The sequence below is a fragment of the Mustelus asterias genome, chromosome 13, assembly GCF_964213995.1.
Source record: "Mustelus asterias chromosome 13, sMusAst1.hap1.1, whole genome shotgun sequence".
In the NCBI taxonomy this organism is placed as follows: Eukaryota; Metazoa; Chordata; class Chondrichthyes; order Carcharhiniformes; family Triakidae; genus Mustelus; species Mustelus asterias.
Genome location: NC_135813.1, coordinates 23,274,184 through 23,295,364, shown reverse-complemented (window position 1 = coordinate 23,295,364; position 21,181 = coordinate 23,274,184). Strand labels below are relative to the sequence as shown.

Genomic DNA, 21,181 nt, shown 5'->3' with positions numbered 1-21,181 from the left:
GGACATGGACACTGGGTTTATCAGGCCTTAGATTTGCCCAAGTCCTTCCAAATCTGATAAAGCCCAGGGATTTAATATGTGCCAAGGAGATGTATGTTGAGACAAAATGTATGGAAAACCATAAAAGTAATGACATTTTCCATCCTGTTGAAAGTTTGTAGGCAAATCATTGGTGGTCCTAATGTCTTATAAATGATGTTGCCCATCAGTAGAAGAGTTACAATACTTGGTTTCTTCTACTGACTCTTGTGGAACCTGGGCAGACATGTATGCTCTAAATGTGTAGAGTCCTACACAATTCTCAGTCAGGTTACTGTGCAGAGTATTTAACAGAAACACATAACATTTTCATTCATCAGTCTTTTCTCTGATAAGATTCTAATAACTTGTGGGTCTCCATGCCAATGTAATGTACCATTGGGATCCCATTGAGATCCACTGCCAATTCACAAGGAATAGGAAAAATAAAGTGGACTTCTATTTCTAGATGGGAAGTACAATTTCACTAGTGTGAATGTTATGAACACGAAAAATTATACACTTTGAAACAGGTCACTCTGCCCAACCAGTCTGTGTTACCCTCTGCACAAACATATAATTTAATCACAGTTATAAACCATGTTCTTGTATCCATTTAATTCTTTTACATTTTCCTACCTAACTTAGCTTATCTTGAAATTTGATAGTTCCCACCTGAGCACCAGCCCAGAAAGTGAATTTCACAACCTCATAATTACGAAGAGATTTCCCTGCCCTCCGTTCTAAATCGCTTACATTTAAATCATAAATCTATCGTCCTTTAATCATGCCCTCACGTCATCACTTTCCGATATCCAGATATGTAGGAGTGCACTACAGTCATTAATGATTCATATAGGAAAAACATACTTCCCCAAGGTTGATTTCCACAGCAAAAATTAACCATTTTCCTTAAAAATGGCACTGGTAAGTATTTCCCTAATAGTTCCACTTATTTGATTTATCATTGGGGGAATAAAGTAATTTTGAAGCTGTAATATTCCATAGCCATCAGAGTCACAGTTTAAAGGTGCAAGCGAGTTATCCAGAGCCGTAAAATTAAAATGACAATAAACCAAGGAGCACTCAGTAAGATTTCAGGAAGCAACCTAAAGGATTGATTTTGGCTAAGAGACTTCCAGCCACTTCCCATAAAATAAAACGATTGTAAGAGCAAACTAGTAGTACATTAGGAACTTAAAAGCCTGGTTAAGAAAGTAGTCTCAGTGTATTGTGCAATAAATCTTGTAGCACCTACATTGATACCGCAACTATACTATCTAGTAAAGATAGTATAAATTTAGATTGAATCATTGCATATGCACTTTGCATCTTTTCCATGGAGTTTCAGAACAAGGCATGCCCAGTTTTATTTAGCAAAAACTGGCACTAGATAGAAGAACTTGAGGTCAAATCTAAGCTACAAATCTAATGAACATTTACAGCAAGTCTTTGCTCAAATAAATACTTGACTAACCTACTAGGGGATTTCATGGGTTGATGATTTTCAACGGACCCTAAATACATTCTTTCACTAATAAGGCCAAGTAACAAGAAAACTTCAAAGTTAAAATATTTTGATTATTAAAACAGATTTCTTTAATTCAAACAAAATGGCTTTACAAATCCAAGAGAAAAACTGACAACCACTAACCAAATTTATTGCCATTTTTGACAAAGTAGAAACATCATTAACCCTCAGAATTTGTTCTGAACTTAACAGGTTGTATAACCACAAATTAACCAGCTTAATTAAGAATATGCATGAGGATGGGCTACAACCACTTTTACTTGTCATTGGGGGAATATATAAAGAATATTTTTGGACTCCGTAAATGGATCATAACTAAATGTACACAATTACTATTTTGTAGATAGACAGGGAACTATTAATACTTTTATTCCAGAGCTTAATGCATGGTGGGTTGCTTGTTTAATCCTATGGGAATGCTTGAATCTGCTATCATTCAAATGGTTTCTTTCTTCCTAAATGCATGGTTTCATTCCACCTGTTTTCACAAGCTGAGCTCATACTTTTGCTGATGTGGTTTTGGAATGTGCAGGGTTCTTTAGGGTGATACTGGACTTAGTTTATGAAAGAGCCTGGGTTACCAGGGAGAAAATTACTGTGTTTAATCAAGTGAATATTATGAGAATTCAAACCTTGACACTGAGCATGACTTTATTTATGACCTTGGAATTTCTTACTCCTCATTTGTTATTACTTCTCCGCACCTCAGGATGGTTTTAATATACAACAAAAAACATTTATCTGACTTGGGAAATGTTTAAAGCATAAATTATTTGTTGTATATCTTCTTGGTCTGTCACATCTTTTTCTTTCACGAATACATCATTGAATGTGTTTAGTTATCTGCTTGGGAGAGGGAAGGCTTCCAATCTTTCCTTCTTCAAATGGATATAATGCCTCCAAAAGACTAATCCTCTCCATTTAATAATGACGTACAGCAGTTCATTAAAAGATAGTTCACAATTTTCCTGTGTAGAATACCTCACCACAATGTAATGTATTCTATTTATTTTTTCCTTGTTGTCAGGAGTATGGAACTCCATGCTCATTGCCTTGTTGGGAAACTAGAGAAAGCCTTTTGGAAAGTGAATAAATGAGAGGGGAATAATCTGCTGGTAGTAACTAGCACTCGTTCTCCACTTAACACATTAACTGCTTCTCTTTTTAACAGCTATTTTTCCCAATATAGCTTTTATGAACGATTTGCTCTATGATAACAATCATTTTTGTCTTCTAACATTTCCTGAATAACATGATATGCACTGGAATAAATAATTTGTTCTTTGCTGGCTTAGGTTCATCATTTTTCATGTGCTTTTTCTGTTTTCAATGTAATGATCTTTGCCAGGATCTGTTTTCAGAATGCATAGGAAGAGTTGGATCTTGTTCATACCAATGGCACTTTAGATAATTATCCAACCCAGTGACATATTCACATGACACTTCCTGCTGGGATGTTTATCTGAATACGTATTGGTCCAGGTTTACAAACAGATGTGACTGACAGTTATTTCCGTAAGGATGGCATTAATCTTCTGTCACCGATGGGATTGTGGCATTAATTGGTAATCTTGGAGACACATGGCTGTGTGTTTTATCATGCTGCTCCTGCGTCTGCAATTAGCATTAAGATTAAGATATAGTGAAGGAGCTTATTATTCACGCAGCTTCATTATGTTAACAGCTTGTTACTCATCAGAAACATTAAAATGATGACACAAAGTATTGTAGAAGTTGCAAACACTTCTTGTATGTTTACATTATGACTGTAAATGCAGCAATTAGAACAGTTCATGAATAATAGACTGCAGTTAGTTTGTCTTAGTGTCATTCTCAGCTTAGTCCGAACCACCAGAATTTTATTAATCTGGACCTACCAGAATTTTATTACAATCAGTCAACAAAATCAAATGCAGAGCGAAATGTAATAATAGTTCGCTACTGATGAGTGCTAAATTGAATTCTGCCCAATTATGAGTTCTTGATTTATTTAATCTTCTTGTAAACTTGATGCTGCCCTGCATTAAGCACTTTGACCCTTTAATTGGATTTCGCAATTAAAAAAATTGGCTATTCCTGATCCTTACCCAATGGAGACGCAAATTTGCCTGCCTCATTTGTATCTGGTGTGCCTAAAGATTTTTTTATTGCTTCACTGTCACAGCTAATGCCAAAATAGCAGGGAGGGAGGAAAGGACATGCATTTAAATTCTGTTGGTTTTGTAGTGCATATGCTGTTTTGAAGTAAATATATACATTTATATATTCCTTGTATATGGTTAAGTACCCCTTTTCTGACAATGCACTGTAGAATGCCTGTGTTGCAGAATGGAACATCTTTCCAACTCGGTGTCAATAACTAAGTACTCCCAGGTCAAGCCTAGCACAAGATATATTTAGGAGAAAGATCTTTCCCTGTCCCTTCCTTTCCTCATTGACATGCTGTTCCTCAGTACATCATCTAAAGACATGCCATCAGGTTCCAGATAAATGCAGACCACACCTTGTTCAACTATCCTGCAATCTTTCTTGGCCCCTCCACTGAGCCACAGAACAGAACCATTGGATGACTACTGCACAAGAGGAGGCTGTTCAGCCCATCACATCCATACAGCTCTCTGCAAGAGCAACTCTGTCAGTCTCACTCTCCTTCCATTTCCTTGTAGCCCTGTATTTTCCTTTCTCTTCAGATGCTCATCCAATGCCCTTTAAAAAGTCACAATTTAATCTACTTCCACCACACACTCAGGCAGTGCATTCCGGATCGTAACCAATTATTGCATTAAGAAGTTCTTGCGTGTGTTGATGTTGCTTATTTTGCCAATCACCTTAGAACACAGAACATAGAAAACCTACAGCACAAACAGGCCCTTCGGTCCACAAGTTGCACCGAACATGTCCCTACCTACTAGGCTTACCTATAACCCTTTACCTTACTAACTTCCGCGAACTTATCCAAAAGTCTCTTAAAAGACCCTATCGAATCCGCCTCCACCACCACTACCGGCAGCCGATTCCACACGCCCACCACCCTCTGAGTGAAAAACAAACCCCTAACATCTCCTCTGTACCTACTCCCCAGCACCCTAAACCTCTTGTGGCAACCATTTCAGCCCTGGGTAAAAGCCTCTGAGAATCCACTCTATCAATACCCCTCAATATCTTATACACCTCTATCAGGTCACCTCTCATCCTTCACCTCTCCAAGGAGAAAAGACCTAGCTCTCTCAACCTATCCTCATAAGGCATGCCACCTAATCCAGGCAACATCCTTGTAAATCTCCTCTGCATCCTTTCTATGGTTTCCACATCCTTTCGGTAATGAGGCGACCAGAACTGGGCACAGTACTCCAGGTGGGGTCTGACCAGGGTCCTATACAGCTGCAGCATTATCTCCTGATTTCTAAACTCAATTCCTCTATTGATGAAGGCCAGTATTCCATATGCCTTCTTAACCACAGCCTCCACCTGCAACGCTGCTTTGAGCGTCCTATGAACCCGGACCCCAAGATCCTTCTGATCTTCCACACTGCCAAGTGTCTTACCCTTAATATTATATTCTTTCATGCTATTCGACCTGCCAAAATGAACCACCACACACTTATCTGGGTTGAAGTCCATCTGCCACTTCTCCGCCTAGTCTTGCATCTTATCTATGTCTTGTTGCAACTGCTGACATCCCTCTACACTATCCACAACCCCACCAACCTTTGTGTCATCAGCAAACTTGTCAACCCATCCTTCCACTTCCTCATCCAGGTCATTTACAAAAATCACAGAGCAAGGGTCCCAGAACAGATCCCTGGGGCACTCCACTGGTGACCGACCTCTATGCTGAAAAAGAGCCATCTACAACCACTCTTTGCCTTCTGTGGGCAAGCCAGTTCTGAATCCACAAGGCAATGTCCCCTTGTATCCCATGCCCCTTCACTTTCTCAATGAGCCTTGCATGGGGCACCTTATCAAACGCCTTGCTGAAATCCATATAAACTACATCTACCGCTCTTCCCTCGTCTATGTGTCTAGTTACATCTTCAAATAATTCAATTAGGCTCGTAAGGCACGATCTACCTTGGACAAAGCTGTGCTGGCTATTTCTGATCATACAATTCCTCTCCAGATGTTCATAAATCCTGCCTCTCAGGATCTTCTCCATCAACTTACTCCATCTCTTCTCCCTTTCTTGAATAACGAAACCACATCCGCAATCCTCCAATCCTCCGGAACCTCTCCCGTCGCCATTGATTAACCAAAGATCATCACCAGAGGCTCAGCAATCTCTTCCCTCGCCTCCCACAGTAACCTGGGATACATCCCGTCCGGACCCGGCGATTTATCTAACTTGATGCTTTTCAAAAGCTCCAACACATCCTCTTTCCTAATGTCCACATGCTCAATCTTCTCAGTCCACTGCAAGTCTGCACTGCAACTACCAAGATCCTTTTCCACTGAAGCAAAGTATTCATTGAGTACCTCTGCCGGTTCTATACAGACTTTCCCACCGTCACATTTGATAGGTCCTACTCCTTCACATCTTATCCTCTTGCTCTTAACATACTTGTAGAATGCCTTGGGTGACTTAAATACCTTAAATGGGTGACTCCTGATTCTCGACCCTTTCACCACCGGGAACAGTTTCTCCGTATTTACTCTCCCAAGATCCCTCATGATTTTGAGCATGTCCAGGAAATCTCCTCTTAACCTTCTGTTCACCAAGGAGAACAGCCCCAACTTCTCCAATTTATCCTTGTAATGAAGTCCCTGATCCCTGAACACAATTAAAATCCTTTCCCTCTCTCAGACCTGGTCAGTGTCAGCCTGCTTGTCTGCCATCCAGTTTTGGCTGAGCTGCAATTTCATTGGGAACATCATAGCCATCTTTGTTGGCCCCCAACACCAACTCCATCTCCATTTATGCCCAATATTGTTGGTTGAATTTGACTGTTTACAACTTCCACACCTTTTTGATCAATCTGAGCTTCTGACCTTATATCCTCTCCATCACAAAGACCACCTACTTCCACCATTCTAACACTCCTGCCTCAACCCATCCACTTCCACACCTTCCTCATCCCTGCTAGAATCAATTTTCTCAATGGCCTATCTCTCATCCTTCATCTTATCCAAATCTCTGCTGCCCATCACCTAACACCAGTGCTTGCTTAGTTATATTACAGCAGTAGGGGCCTATACCTCCGAATTCAAAATTCTCATCCTTATTTCAGTTCCATTCTTGACCTTGCCTCTCCTCATCTCTAACTTAGGGCGGCACGGTAGCACAGTGGTTAGCACTGCTGCTTCACAGCTCCAGGGACCTGGGTTCGATTCCCGGCTCGGGTCATTGTCTGTGTGGAGTTTGCACATTCTTCCTGTGTCTGCGTGGGTTTCCTCCGGGTGCTCCGGTTTCCTCCCACAGTCCAAAGATGTGCGGGTTAGGTTAATTGGCCATGCTAAATTGCCCCTTAGTGTCCCGGGATGCGTAGATTAGCGGGTAAATATGTGGGGATAGGGCCTGGGTGGGATTGTGTTCGGTGCAGACTCGATGGGCCGAGTGGCCTCTTTCTGCACTGTAGGGTTTCTATGATTTCTATGATGAACTTCCTTCAGCCTCACAAACCTTCAAGAACTCTGTGACCCCCTAACTTTGGCCTCACCCATCCTCACTTCTTTTAACCCGACAATTGGTGGCTGTACCTTCAGCCACTTAGGCTCCAAGCTCTGGACTTCCCTCCCTAAAATTTCTTTCTCCACATTGAAGGTCTTCGTTAAAAGCTACATTATTGACCAAGCCACCAACTGCCTCCTAAGATGGTTCTCAATGGTTGTCTGATTATGGTTGTGGAGCATTTTTGGACATCATTCTACATTAAGGCATTTATATAAAAACAAGTTCTTATTGAGTTTCCCCCAAATAATTTCCACACCCAGCCTCAAAAATCACTCCAGTGGAATCATTGATTGAGATGTTAAACAACTGGTGCTGTAATTGTTAATCACATGACCATAAGAATTAGAGCAGAATTAGGCCACTCGGCCCATCGAGTCTGCTCTGCCATTCAATCATGGCTGATATTTTTCTCATCCCCATTCTCCTGCCTTTTCCCCATAACCCCTGACCCCCTTATCAATCAAGAACCTATCTATCTCGGTCTTAAAGACACTCAACGACCTGGCCTCCACAGCCTTCTGCGGCAATGAGTTCCACAGATTCACCACTCTCTGGCTGAAGAAATTCCTCCTCATCTCTGTTTTAAAGGATCATTCCTTTAGCCTGAGGTTGTGCCCTCTGGTTCTAGTTTTGCCTACTAGTGGAAACATCCTGTCCACGTCCAGGCCTCGCATATCCTGTAAGTTTCAATAAGATCCCCCCTCATACTTCTAAACTCCAACGAGTACAGACCCAGAGTCCTCAACCGTTCCTCATATGACAAGCTCTTCATTCCAGGGATCATTCTTGTGAACCACCTCTGGACCCTTTCCAAGGCCAGCACATCCTTCCTTAGATAAAGGGTCCAAAACTGCTCACAATACTCCAAATGGGATCTGACCAGAGCCTTATACAGCCTCAGAAGTACATCCCTGCTCTTGTATTCTAGCCCTCGCGACATGAATACTAACATTGTATTTGCCTTCCTAACTGCCGACTGAACCTGCCTGTTAACCTTCAGAGAAACTTGAACAATGACTCCCAAGTCCCTTTGGTGTTTCTGATTTCCTAAGCATTTTCCCATTTAGAAAATAGTCTATGCCTCCATTCCTCCTTCCAAAGTGCATAACCTCACACTTTTCTACATTGTATTTCATCTGCCAATTCTTTGCCCACTCTCTTAACCAAGTCCTTCTGCAGCCCCCCTGCTTCCTCAATACTACCTGTCTCTCTACATATGTTTGTATCATCTGCAAACTTAGCAACAGTGCCTTCAGTTCCTTCCTCCAACTCGTTAATGTATATTGTGAAAAGTTGTGGTCTCAACACTGACCCCTGAGGCACACCATTAGTCACCGGCTGCCATCCTGAAAAAGACCTCTTAATCCCCACTCTCTGCCTTCTGCCAGTCAGCCAATCCTCTATCCATGCCAGGATCTTACCCTTAACACCATGGGCTCTTAACTCATTTAACAGTCTCCTATGCAGCACCTTGTCAAAGGCCTTCTGGAAATCTAAATAAATCACATCCACTGGTTCTCTTTTATTTAACTTTCTTGTTACCTCCTCAAAAAACTCTAACAGATTTGTCAGACATGACCTCCCCGTGACAAAGCCGTGCTGACTCAGTCCTACTTTATCATGCACTTCCAAGTACTCTGCGATCTCATCTTCAATCATGGACTCTAAAATCTTGCCAATGACCGAAGTCAGGCAAACCGGCCTATAATTTCCCGTCTGCTGCCTCCCTCCCTTCTTAAACAGTGATGTTACATTAGCTATCTTCCAGTCCTCTGGTACCCTCCCTGCCTCCAGTGATTTCTGAAAGATCACCACCAATGCTTCCACAATTTCCTCAGATATCTCTTTTAGAACCCTGGGGTGTAGTCCATCCGGTCCAGGTGATTTATCCATCTTTAGACCTTTCAGTTTCCCCAGAACCTTTTCCTTAGTGATGGTCACTACACTCACTTGTGCCCCCTGACTCTCCTGGAGCTCTGGCATCCCACTGGTGTCTTCCACTATGAAGACTGATGCAAAGTAACTATTCAGTTCCTTTGCTATTGCTTTGTTTCCTATTATTACTTCTCCAGCCTCATTTTCCAGTGGTCCAAGGCTATTTTTGCCTTTCTTGCCTTTTATATATTGAAAAAACTCTTCCTATCTTCTTTTATATTACTAGCTAGTTTACGCTCATATTTCATCTTCTCCCCCCTTATTGCTTTTTTAGTTGTCCTCTGCTCGCTTTTAAAAGCTTCCCAATCCTCTGGCTTCCCACTAATTCTTGCCCCATTGTATGCTTTTTCTTTTGCTTTTATGCTGTCCTTGATTTACCTCATCAGCCATGGATGCCTCGTCCTCCCCTTAGCATGCTTCCTCTTCCTTGGCATGAATTTCTGTTGTGCCTCCCAAATAACTCTCAAAAACTCCTACCATTGCTGTTCCACTGTCTTCCCTGCTAGGTTCCCCTTCCAATCAACTCTGGCCAGCTCCTCCCTCATGTCTTTGTAGTTACCTTTATTTAATTGTAATACCGTTACATCTGATTTCAGCTTCTCCCTCTCAAACTGCAGGGTAAAATATTATGGTCACTGCTCCCTAAGGGTTCCTTCACCTTATAGCAGGATATAGATCAGTTGGAGGCTTGGGCGGACAGATGGAGTTTAATCCGGACAAATGTGAGGTAATGCATTTTGGAAGGCCTAATACAAATAGGAAATATACAGTAAATGGCAGAACCCTTAAGAGTATTGATAGGCAGAGGGATCTGGGTGTACAAGTACACAGATCACTGAAAGTGGCAATGCAGGTGGAGAAGGTAGTCAAGAAGACATACGGCATGCTTGCCTTCATCGGCCGGGGCATTGAGTTTAAAAATTGGCAAGTCATGTTGCAGCTTTATAGAACCTTAGTTAGGCTGCACTTGGAATATAGTGTTCAATTCTGGTCGCCACACTACCCGAAAGATGTGGAGGCTTTGGAAAGGGTGCAAAAAAGATTTACCAAGATGTTGCCTGGTATGGAAGGCACTAGCTATGAGGAGAAGTTGGAGAAACTTGGTTTGTTCTCACTAGAACGATAGAGGTTGAGGGGTGACCTGATAGAAGTCTACAAGATTATGAGGGGCATGGACAGAGTGGATAGTCAGAAGCTTTTTGCCAGGGTGGAAGAGTCAATTACTAAGGGGCATAGGTTTAAGGTGCGAGGGGCAATGTTTAAAGGAGATGTGCGAGGCAAAATTTTTACAGAGTGGTGGGTGCCTGGAATTCGCTGCTGGGGGAGGTAGTGGAAGCAGATACAACAGCAGTGTTTTAAGGGGCATCTGGACAAATACATGAATAGGATGGGAATAGAGGGATATGGTGCCCGGAAGGGGAGGGGGTTTTAGTTCAGTCGGGCAGCATGGTCAGTGCAGGCTTGGAGGCCCGAAGGGCCTGTTCTTGTGCTGCAATTTTCTTTGTTCTTTAGTTCCCTAATCAAGTCTGCCTCATTACACATCACCAAATCCAGAATTGCCTGTTCCCTAGTAGGTTCTGTCACAAGCTGCTCCAAAAAAACCATCTCTTAGACATTCCACAAATTCCTTTTCTTGGGATCCACTACCTACCTGATTTTCCCAGTCCACCTACAAATTGAAATCCTCCATGATTATTGTAATATTGCCTTTTTTATATGCCTACAAGGCATATATAAAAGGAAGAGGATTGAGCTTAACTAAATTCATTTATGGTCTTTCCAGAATCAACAGAAAATTGAGATTTTATCTCTTCTTTCTAGATTCGATCTTAACTCAGTTCAACTCAATTATGAGATACAGACTTATACTGGAATTTTCCAGCTGTTCATGCCAGTAGGATCCTCTGGTTCAGCTGATGACACTCACCCGCTGTGGGTTCCTGGCAGAGTGGGATGCAGTCAATAGGGAATCTATTTTTCTGTGATGTTGATTGAGGGATAGATATTAGCCAGGATACCAAGAATAGCTCCCCTGCTCTTTTTTGAAACGTGCCATGGGATCTTTTCCATCCACCCAAGCAGACAGGTGGGGTCTCAGTTTAATGTCCCATCTAAACGACAGCACCTTCAGCAGCATAGTGCTCCCTCAGTATTGCACTGGAGAGTCAGCCTAGATTATCATGCTAAAGTGGGACTTGAACCTTGTAATCATGTGACTCAGAGGTGAGAATGCTAGCAACTGAGCTACAGCTGACACTTAAAACAAACCTGGAAAGTTATGTAGTATATGTATTCAGCTTCTGGTGTCAGGGCCAGGTTTTCATGGATCTACTATTCTGTTATGAATAGTTATAACGCACATACAAAACCTCTGATGCCGAATGAACAAAGTTGATTATTTTGAATGTTAAATTAATTTTGTGACAAGGAAAACAATGTAACTTCTGCACATCACAGAACTGTTATGGTGCAGAAGGAGACCATTTGGCCCATCGTGTCTGCACTGGCTCTACAAATGAGCATTGTGTCTTAATGCCATTCACCTGCCTTTTCCCCGTACCCCTGTACATTATTTCTATTCAAATAATCATCTAATGCCATGTTGAATGCCCACATGTATGTGAAAATCAGCATGGGGTTTCAAGGTGGAAGAAACATAGGAACACAATAATGTGGTTTTCAATTCTTAAAAAAAAACTGAGGTTCCATGATTCAATTCGAAATAAATATGCAGGGTTTTGGTCTTAAGCAACTGTGTTTTGCTTCATGCTATTTAAATACTGGGCCATACAAACTCAAGTATCAAAGCAATTAGTTATTAGATATATATAATCTCAATATCTAACACCAAGAGTATAATAAATTTGAATAGTAACTCTTATTCATTAAACTCCTCTACTAAATTAAGTTGTACAGAAAATATTTTGAAGCAATTTACTTGCTGACAATTGGCTCACATGCAAATCTTTCCAACCAACTTGCAAAAAGTATAAAGTAAGAGTATGCCCTTTAAATATCTATTTTAAAATCTGGAATAGACAGAGACTACTGTATCTAATTTTTACTTCTGCACAACAATTAAATGGTCATAATGTTGAAAATATGATTGGAAATTATTGATATGAGTTCATATTATATTAACTTGAAGTTTAAGTTTATTTATTATTACTGTCACAAGTAGGCTTACATTAACACTATAATGAAGTTACTATGAAAATCCCTTAGTCGCCACTCTCCGGAGCCTGTTCAGGTGCACTGAGGGACAATTTAGCATGGCCAATGCACCTATGAAATCCTGACTTACAGGATTTCTAAATAAAGCTTACAATTACATTTTATACATTTTGTCCAATTAATATTCAAATGCAAAACAGCATCCCATATCTGCACAAATAATTTTTACATTTTTGATATATAAGCATTGGAAATCAGTAAAATTTCAAAATTTGCAAATGATACCAAACTTGGAGATGTGGCCAACAGCAAGGATGAAACAAATTGATCTCTACATGACAGATGGGCTAGCTGAATGGGAAGACAAGTGGCAGATGAAATTAAACACAGAGAAATATAAGGCAATGCATTTTAACAGAAGGAATTGGGAAAGACAATATAGATTTAATGGCACAGTGCTATAAAGTGTGTGCAGGGATAGGGGTGTTCATGCGCACAGAACCTTGATGGCGGAAGAACATATTGAGAGTGTAATTAGTAAGGTACATGGGATCTTGGGCATCATAGGTAAAGACTAGGAGTACAAAAACAGGGAAATTTTGCTGAACCTTTATAGAATTCTGGTTGGGTAACAACTAGAGTATGATGTCCAGTCGTGGTCATCACACTTTAGGAAGAATGAGAGGATCCTTGATGGTAGGTTAGGAAATAGTTAGTCATTAACAAGTGACTTAGTAATCAAAGGTTAATAGGTTAAGCAAATCATTGGGTGCATATAAAGGGGAAACAGGTGATTATCTGGAGAGAATTTTATGTTAGTTGGAATAAAGATTTGCCTGGAAGTAGTAAAGACTTGGGTAGAATGTTCCAGCCTGTTCAGCCATTCAAAGGTCTATTGACTTTAGTGAGACTAGAAAGTCCCACTGACAAGGGGGTTGATGCAGTAAAATCATGTTCTTGGATTTTTTTTTCTTTACCAACTAGCCATTGAAGTTTTACACTTGAGACGATGCAGAGGAGATTTACCAGAATGAAAAACTCTAGCTACAAGATTAGGATGGAGAAGTGAGGTTGTTCTTCTTGGAACAAAGGAGTTCGAGGAGAGATTTGATGGAGGTGTATAAGATTATGATAGGCTTGGATAAGGTAGACAAAGCTGTTCCCTATAGTTGATGGCACATAATAGGTCATATCACAGTATCCAAAACTGAACAGAACATAAAACAAACATTCTTACAAATTAATAGAAATGAAGAATTGCTATTGTTTCAAGAAATAATAAATTATTGTACCTCATTGTTGTGACTTGCAATTTTAATATAAAATGGGTAAAATAAGAATACCTTGGCAAAGATTTGAGTGGCTTCCTTCTCTGCTGTAACCACAATGATTTTTGTGCTGCTAACAAAGCCTCACAATTCGCATTAAGACTAAGTTCGAATTGTAAAATAATTAAAAACACATTTGCTTGAAATTCAAAAAGTGGATGAACGGTGTTATGGAATTGCAGTTTAACTTTTTGGCAAAATTATGAGACTCTTGTGTCTGTAGTAGACAGTATGAAGCAATTACTGTCAATTGCCCCAATTACTCCCATTTGTCAACATTGTAAAGGCATTGTAAAAGGTATTTTAGTATCAGCATTAAACAGAATACATTAGAAAACCAAATATCAAAGTCTGTTTAAGAAATGTGTTAACCCAATGCAGTCTGTGTTAGTTTGGAAAAATGACTGCATTGAGAATTTTGGCTGTAAAGAAGAGCTGCTGGTTTGCTTAATTGATATTGCCTCCTTATGAAGTCCTTATTCCACTATTAACTATCCAACTGGTCAACTATTAACTCCCATTGTTTATCAGTAGGAAAATGCACCACCTTGTTGGCAGTGCAAACCTTGCTGAAGCTTTTATTGAATCAGTATTAAATGGTAAATCCCGTTTGTGAAGCATCTATCATTTGTGCATAAAAGTAGTTCATTATGCTGTATATTTAAATGCATAAATGTGGCTGTACGGCTGGATTCAGTCTTCTACAGACAACCTGCAGGGCTTCAGTAGCCCTGTTCTGGGGCCCAATGGAGACGATCAAGCCCAATCATTTACCAAATGGGACTTTATCTGCAGCAAAGCAGAAACCTGTAACTTCCAAATCCACAAACAGTAAGTACCCCATTTGAAGTTCAGCCTCTTGAATATTTTTAGAATGATCATTTAAATATGCCCCAGACAGGGACACAAAGCTGGACTGATGCGGGGCAGCATGGTGGTGCAGTAGTTAGTTAGCACTGCTGCCTCACAGTGCCAGGACCGACTATCGGCTTGGGTCACTGTCTGTGTGGAGTCTGCACATTCTCCCCATGTCTGCGTGGGTTTCCTCCGGATGCTCTGGTTTTCTCCCACATGTGCTGCTGGTTAGGTGCATTGGCCATGCTAGATTCTCCCTCAGTGTACCTGAACAGGCGCTGGAGTGTGGCCACTAGGGGATTTTCACAGTAACTTTACTGCTGTGTAAGCCTACTTGTGACACTAATAAATAAAATTTTTAAAATTGGTATCTCACCTGTCCACTCACTGTCCAATGATGCTAAGTTTACATTTCCTCGACACACTTATTAACACATTTGCATTGCATTCCTGCCTACAATAAGTTAACAATGCCTGTTTATTTGCATGAACCTGTAGAGTCTGTTGGAATGACACTGGAAATGTCTGCTTTCAAGGCTGAGAGCTGTGGCTTATCAAGTCATTTTTCTTAGCTCTATTCGATGATTAAGTTTGGCATTGTATCTGGGACTTACTTAGCCTCCATACGATAAACGATGATGCTTTTGACCTCCCCAAGGCGTCATCACAGGTGACAGTGTTCACCCAATCCACGTGACATTGTGAAATAGCAGAATGCTGGACTCATCAAAGGCTACGGGCCTTTGCAGCATCCTGGCTGTGTTGCTAAATACCTGTGCTCCAGAATTAGCCATGCCCCTAGTCAAATGGTTCTGGTCGAGTGGCAACATTGGCATCCATATTAAAATGTGGTAAATTGTCCCAGTTATGTCTGGTGCTCAAAATGGACAAATCTAACGTTCCAATTACTGCACAATCAACCTACTCCCAATCATCAGCAGGAAGGAATTAGCAATAATACGTATTATCAGGAGGTACTTACTCACCAATAACCTGTTTACTGATGTTTATTTTTGGTTTTGCCAACACCAATTTGGCTCCATCCCTGATTATTACAGCTCTGACCCAAACATGGACACAAACACCAGAATTAAGGTACAAGTGATTACCCTTGACCAAGTGTGGCAGCAAGGATCAGAAGGAAAACTTCTCCATTAAATTAAACTGTGATCCAGGACATAAATTACCTAGAATAAATAATGTTAATATTTAGTTCTTGCTTTTAAATGCCCATTGCAAACTGCAGGTAGTACCAATTCCACAGAAGGAAAAGAGAGACGTCAGTTAGATTCATAGTCAAAGTCTGTGGGAGAGCTCCAGTAAATTATAACTTTGTTTGTATTCATTAACTTGCCTTAAAGAGACACATTAGCTGAATGCAAAGAACAATTCCAATCCTCATAAGGATTGCACTAGTTACAGACTGTTAAAGAGCTTTACAGCTTCACTGGTCAAATCTATCAAGAATGCCAACTGATGCTATCTGCAATTAGAAGATTAATGGTTAGAAGTAACGGAATTAAAGCAATATCTATAGAACATCAGGCATTAGAGTTCTCTGACACAGATGCATCATTGAAACTTGAATGGGCAGAAAAAGTAACCAAAATGTTTTGCAGGAAAACAATAGATGCCCTGCTTTAATTTAAACAGTTAAGTGATCTGAAATCAAGAAATAAAAGGACAAATATTGCAGAATTTAAAAAAAAGCCCTCCAACCCCTCACACACTCCCTATTCCCATCCATGCTAACCTATGCCACCTCTGCCCCCATCGACCCTCAAACTCTCCATGCCAACCTGCACCCTCCCCACCCACCCCCATGGCCCCTCATATCCACTATGCCAACCCAACCCCCATTCCTCCTTACAGCCCTTAATAGCCCTATGCTAACTTAGTGCCAACTTATGCCAACCCATGCACCCACACCTACCACTCTTTGCCCTTACCTGTTCCATGCCAACTCAACTAGTATACACTAAGGGCAGACCATGCTGACATAAAATACTGTCTATCAATTACATCACTATTAAAAAAAACTGAAAGATTCCTTCAACGAATCTCTAATGAAAACAAACATTTCACTTAAGTATTGACTCTCTTATGACCACTTGGAACTGTCTAGCAAACTGCTCACTTAACATTATCAATATGGGGTGCCTGTTAAGTTGTAAAGTCATCCATGCAGTACAAATCCTACAATGATGATCCTCAGGCTTATGTCGACAGAGTTAAATAGGAGACTTTTTTAAAAGCTCAGCAAAATTGTATCTATTGACAGCTCTGATAGTTTCAATGAGCTTTGGCAGTTCTTTGACAGCTTGACAGTTCTTTGTCAACTCCAATTAGTTATACACTTCTTACACACAGTCATGTCTACTTTTAACAATCTCAAAGGACACCTGACCGACCCCAAAGAGTCCTTTACCTCTCCCAAAGGTGTCCTAGAACCATAATCCAAAAGGATACCCTGGCTATCAAAACAAATACATAAGGCTTAGACTTCCAGTCTAATCTGTACATTTCGTGTTTCAGACCCCAATCTCACCAAAATCACAGGATTGATATGGGCAGCTGCCTCTGTGAATCATGGTTGTGAAATTTAGAACCCAGCCGCAGTGAGAATGGCAGAGGCCAGGTTTGGCGGCAGTACTTCTACGAACATACAAAATAGGAGCAGTAGTCGGGCTTTCAGTCGCTCGAGTCTGCTCTGAACAAAGAAAGACCTGCACCGAGCATGCTGCCCAACTTAACTAAAACGCCCTACCTTTCTGGGGACCATATCCCCTTATTCCCATCCTATTCATGTACTTGTCAAGACGCCCCTTAAAAGTCACTACCGTATCCGCATCCGCTACCTCCCCCGGCAATGAGTTCTAGGCACCCACCACTCTCTGTGTAGAAAATCTGCCTCGTACATCTCCTTTAAACCTTGCCCCTCGCACCTTAAACCTATGCCCCTTAGTAATTGACTCTTCCACCCTGGCAAAAAGCTTCTGACTATCCACTCTGTCCATGCCTCTCATAATCTTGGAGACTTCTATCAGGCCTCCCCTCAACCTCCGTCGCTCCAGTGAGAACAAACCAAGTTTCTCCAACTTCTCCTCATAGCTAATGCCCTCCATACCAGGCAACATCGTGGTAAATCTTTTCTGTACCCTCTCCAAAGCCTCCACATCCTTCTGGTAGCGTGGCGACCAGAATTGAACACTATATTCCAAGTGCGGCCTAACTAAGGTTCTATAAAGCTGCAACATGACTTGCCAATTTTTAAACTCAATACCCCGGCCGATGAAGGCAAGCATGCCATATGCCTTCTTGACTACCTTCTCCACCTGCATTGCCACTTTCAATAACCTGTGTACCTGTACACCCAGATCCCATTGCCTATCAATACTCCTAAGGGTTCTGCCATTTACTGTATATTTCCTATCTTTATTAGACGTTCCAAAATGCATTACCCCACATTTGTCCGGATTAAACTCCATCTGCCATCTCTCCGCCCAAGTCTCCAACTGATCTATATCCTGTTGTATCCTCTGATGGTCCTTATCGCTATCAGCAAATCCTCCAACCTTTATGTCGTCCGCAAACTTACTGATGAATCCAGTTACATTTTCCTCCAAATCATTTATATATATATTACAAACAGCAAAGGTCCCAGCACTGATCCCTGAGGAACACTACTTGTCACAGCCCTCCATTCAGAAATGCACCCTTCCACTGCTACCCTCTGTCTTCTTTGACCGAGCCAGTTTTGTATCCACCTTGCCAGCTCACCTCTGATTCCATGCGACTTCACCTTCTGCACCAGTCTGCCATGAGGGACCTTGTCAAAGGCTTTACTCTGCTATTCAATAAAATGATGGCTGGTCTGTGAGAGTTCCATATTCTCTGATAACCATTGATGCACTTGCCTAACAAGAATCTATCTACCTGCGCCTTAAAGATATTATGACCCCACTTCCACTGCTTTCTGAGGCAGTGTTTTCCAAAGTCATACAATCCTCAGAGAAAGAAATTTCTCCTCATCTATGTCTCTATGTCCTATAAGGGCGACCCCTAATTTTAAAACAACACCCCCTAGTTCTGGACTCACCCACAAGAGAAAACATACTTTCAACTTCCACCGTGTCACTACCGCTCAGGATCTTATATACTTCAATCAAGTCAGCCCTTACTCTTCTAAACTCCAGTGGAAAGAAGCCCAGCCTCTCTAACCTACCCATGTGATCAACCTGCTCAACGGAGCTGCGGGCTGATAAGTCTCCACATCCTGATGGATTTCATCCTAGAATTGACTTCTAGATTCAAGCAATTCAGACCCTAGTTTCAGTTGAAATTTTTAAAAAGTGGTTACCAGTTCAAAGGTAGTTACTGACTCAATTGGACCTTTTGGAGCTTTAGATGTTATGAAAATCATTTTCCCAAGAGAAATCTATTCACAGTGGCAAGAATGAGAAACAAGATAGACAAGAAAATCAGTAGATTTCACCTTTAATAGTGAAAGTATTTATCCTGTATTACAAGGTATTGCACTAATTTCTGTATATTGCGTTTCTGAGAGATTTATGAGCTATTGATCTAGTAAATTGAGGGATAGATATACTTAAAACTGCTTAATCAAATGGAGCACTGCAAAATGCACAAGCAAAGCTAAATATAATGACTAATAATAAAAATAAATGCATTGAAATCACCAGAAACAGAAATGTTGCCAGAACTACTCTGACATGGGTTTATGTATGCTGTGTTTGTTATTCTTGATGTGGAGATGCCGGCGTTGGACTGGGGTAAACAAAGTAAGAAGTTTAACAATACCAGGTTAAAGTCCAACAGGTTTATTTGGTAGCAAATGCCACTAGCTTTCGGAGAGCTGCCCCTTCGTCAGGTGGAGTGGAGAAATGCTCATAAACAGGGCATACAGAGACACAAACTCAATTTACAGAATAATGATTGGAATGCAGTCTTTACAGATAATCAAGTCTTAAAGGAACAAACAATGTGAGTGGAGAGAGCATTAAGCACAGGTTAAAGAGATGTGTATTGTCTCCAGACAGGACAGCCAGTGAGATTCTGCAAGTCCAGGCAAGCTGCGGGGGTTACAGATAGTGTGACATGAACCCAAGATCCCTGTTGAGGCCGTCCTCATGTGTGCGGAACAAGTTCCACACACGAGGATGGCCTCAACCGGGATCTTGGGTTCATGTCACACTATCTGTAACCCCCGCAGCTTGCCTGGACTTGCAGAATCTCACTGGCTGTCCTGTCTGGAGACAATACACATCTCTTTAACCTGTGCTTAATGCTCTCTCCACTCACATTGTTTGTTCCTTTAAGACTTGATTATCTGTAAAGACTGCATTCCAATCAATATTCTGTAAATTGAGTTTGTGTCTCTGTATGCCCTGTTTGTGAGCAGATCTCCACTCCACCTGACGAAGGGGCAGCTCTCCGAAAGCTAGTGGCATTTGCTACCAAATAAACCTGTTGGACTTTAACCTGGTATTGTTAAACTTCTTACTTAGTTATTCTTCACATTAAAAAACTGGAAATTTACAGACACGCAGTATTCAATTAATGGCAAAAGGTTTCCTTTTGTTCCACATAATAAGTACACCTGTACATCAATTGCTTCAATTGCATACAAACCCATTGAATGTAGGACATTCTACTGTTTACGTGCGAGTAGATCATTCAAGTATGTATCTGGACGGGTGGGGGAGAAAGACAGCCATACTTTCCCTGAACAGATCTCAAGTGTCACTGGCATGGATCAATATCATTTAAGGTAATTCAAGCCACATTATTAATCAGTTATCTTCACAATATCATTGCTGTTTATTAACTATGCTCAGTATAATTCCCCTGTCTGTCCAATTCACTGTTTGTTGCACTTTTGCTTCTGGTATCTGCGTCATACAACTTTTAGCTAATTTTTATGGTGATGAAGAGGATACTGTCAAAAATACATTTAACAGATTCTGCAGCAGTTTGCGGCCACTTATTGTCTCCCATTATCTTTACAGAGAGGGAAAAAGGCCGACCCTGTCCCGCTACTGGCAATAGCTGTGCCAGTGGTGTGTGGGAGTGTGCTGCTGATTGTAATAGCTCTTATTTTTGTGGTTCTTACTGCACGTAAAAAGCGCCAGACAGAAGGGACGTACAATCCAAGCCAACAGGAAGTGGCGGGGGCTCGGCTGGAGATGGATAGCGTTCTTAAAGTGCCACCCGAAGAGCGCCTGATATGATTACTTGATTGAACGTTTAGAGAAAAAAATGCTCTTATTTTGAGTAGACCTCATATCTGACATCACAGGTAGCATTTCTTCAGTAATATGCCTGCTGACAACTACTGATTTCTGCTGAAACAACAAGCAAATTCTCTCATTCTAGGCATCTGCTTCATCAGGAGATTGATATCCAATTTATATTGGCTGGGTAATTTTCTCACAGTAAATCCAACTGGTGAAACTCAAATTCACACTACGTGTGCTGCTCATTGTAATGCCACATGAATGAAGTGACTTTTTAATCTACTGAAGTCAACCAAGACAGATTCAAGCATTCCCATGAATATAATGAAACAATGCAACATCACCCCTGCTAAGATTACATCCATCTCAGAGACAGATTTCACTGATTATTCTAATCCTTCGTCAGCATCTTGCA

General features: G+C 41.1%; 1 protein-coding gene across 1 annotated transcript in view; it reads left to right on the top strand.

Moving 5' to 3' along the window:
* LOC144503061 (protein crumbs homolog 2-like) overlaps window positions 1-20,760 on the top strand; it is a 152,648-nt gene extending 131,888 nt beyond the window's left edge. The window contains exon 15 of the mRNA XM_078227563.1: window positions 20,539-20,760. Within this exon, the coding sequence (XP_078083689.1) occupies window positions 20,539-20,760 (222 nt within the window). The remainder of the gene's footprint in view (window positions 1-20,538) is intronic.
* The last annotated feature ends 421 nt before the right edge of the window (window positions 20,761-21,181 follow it).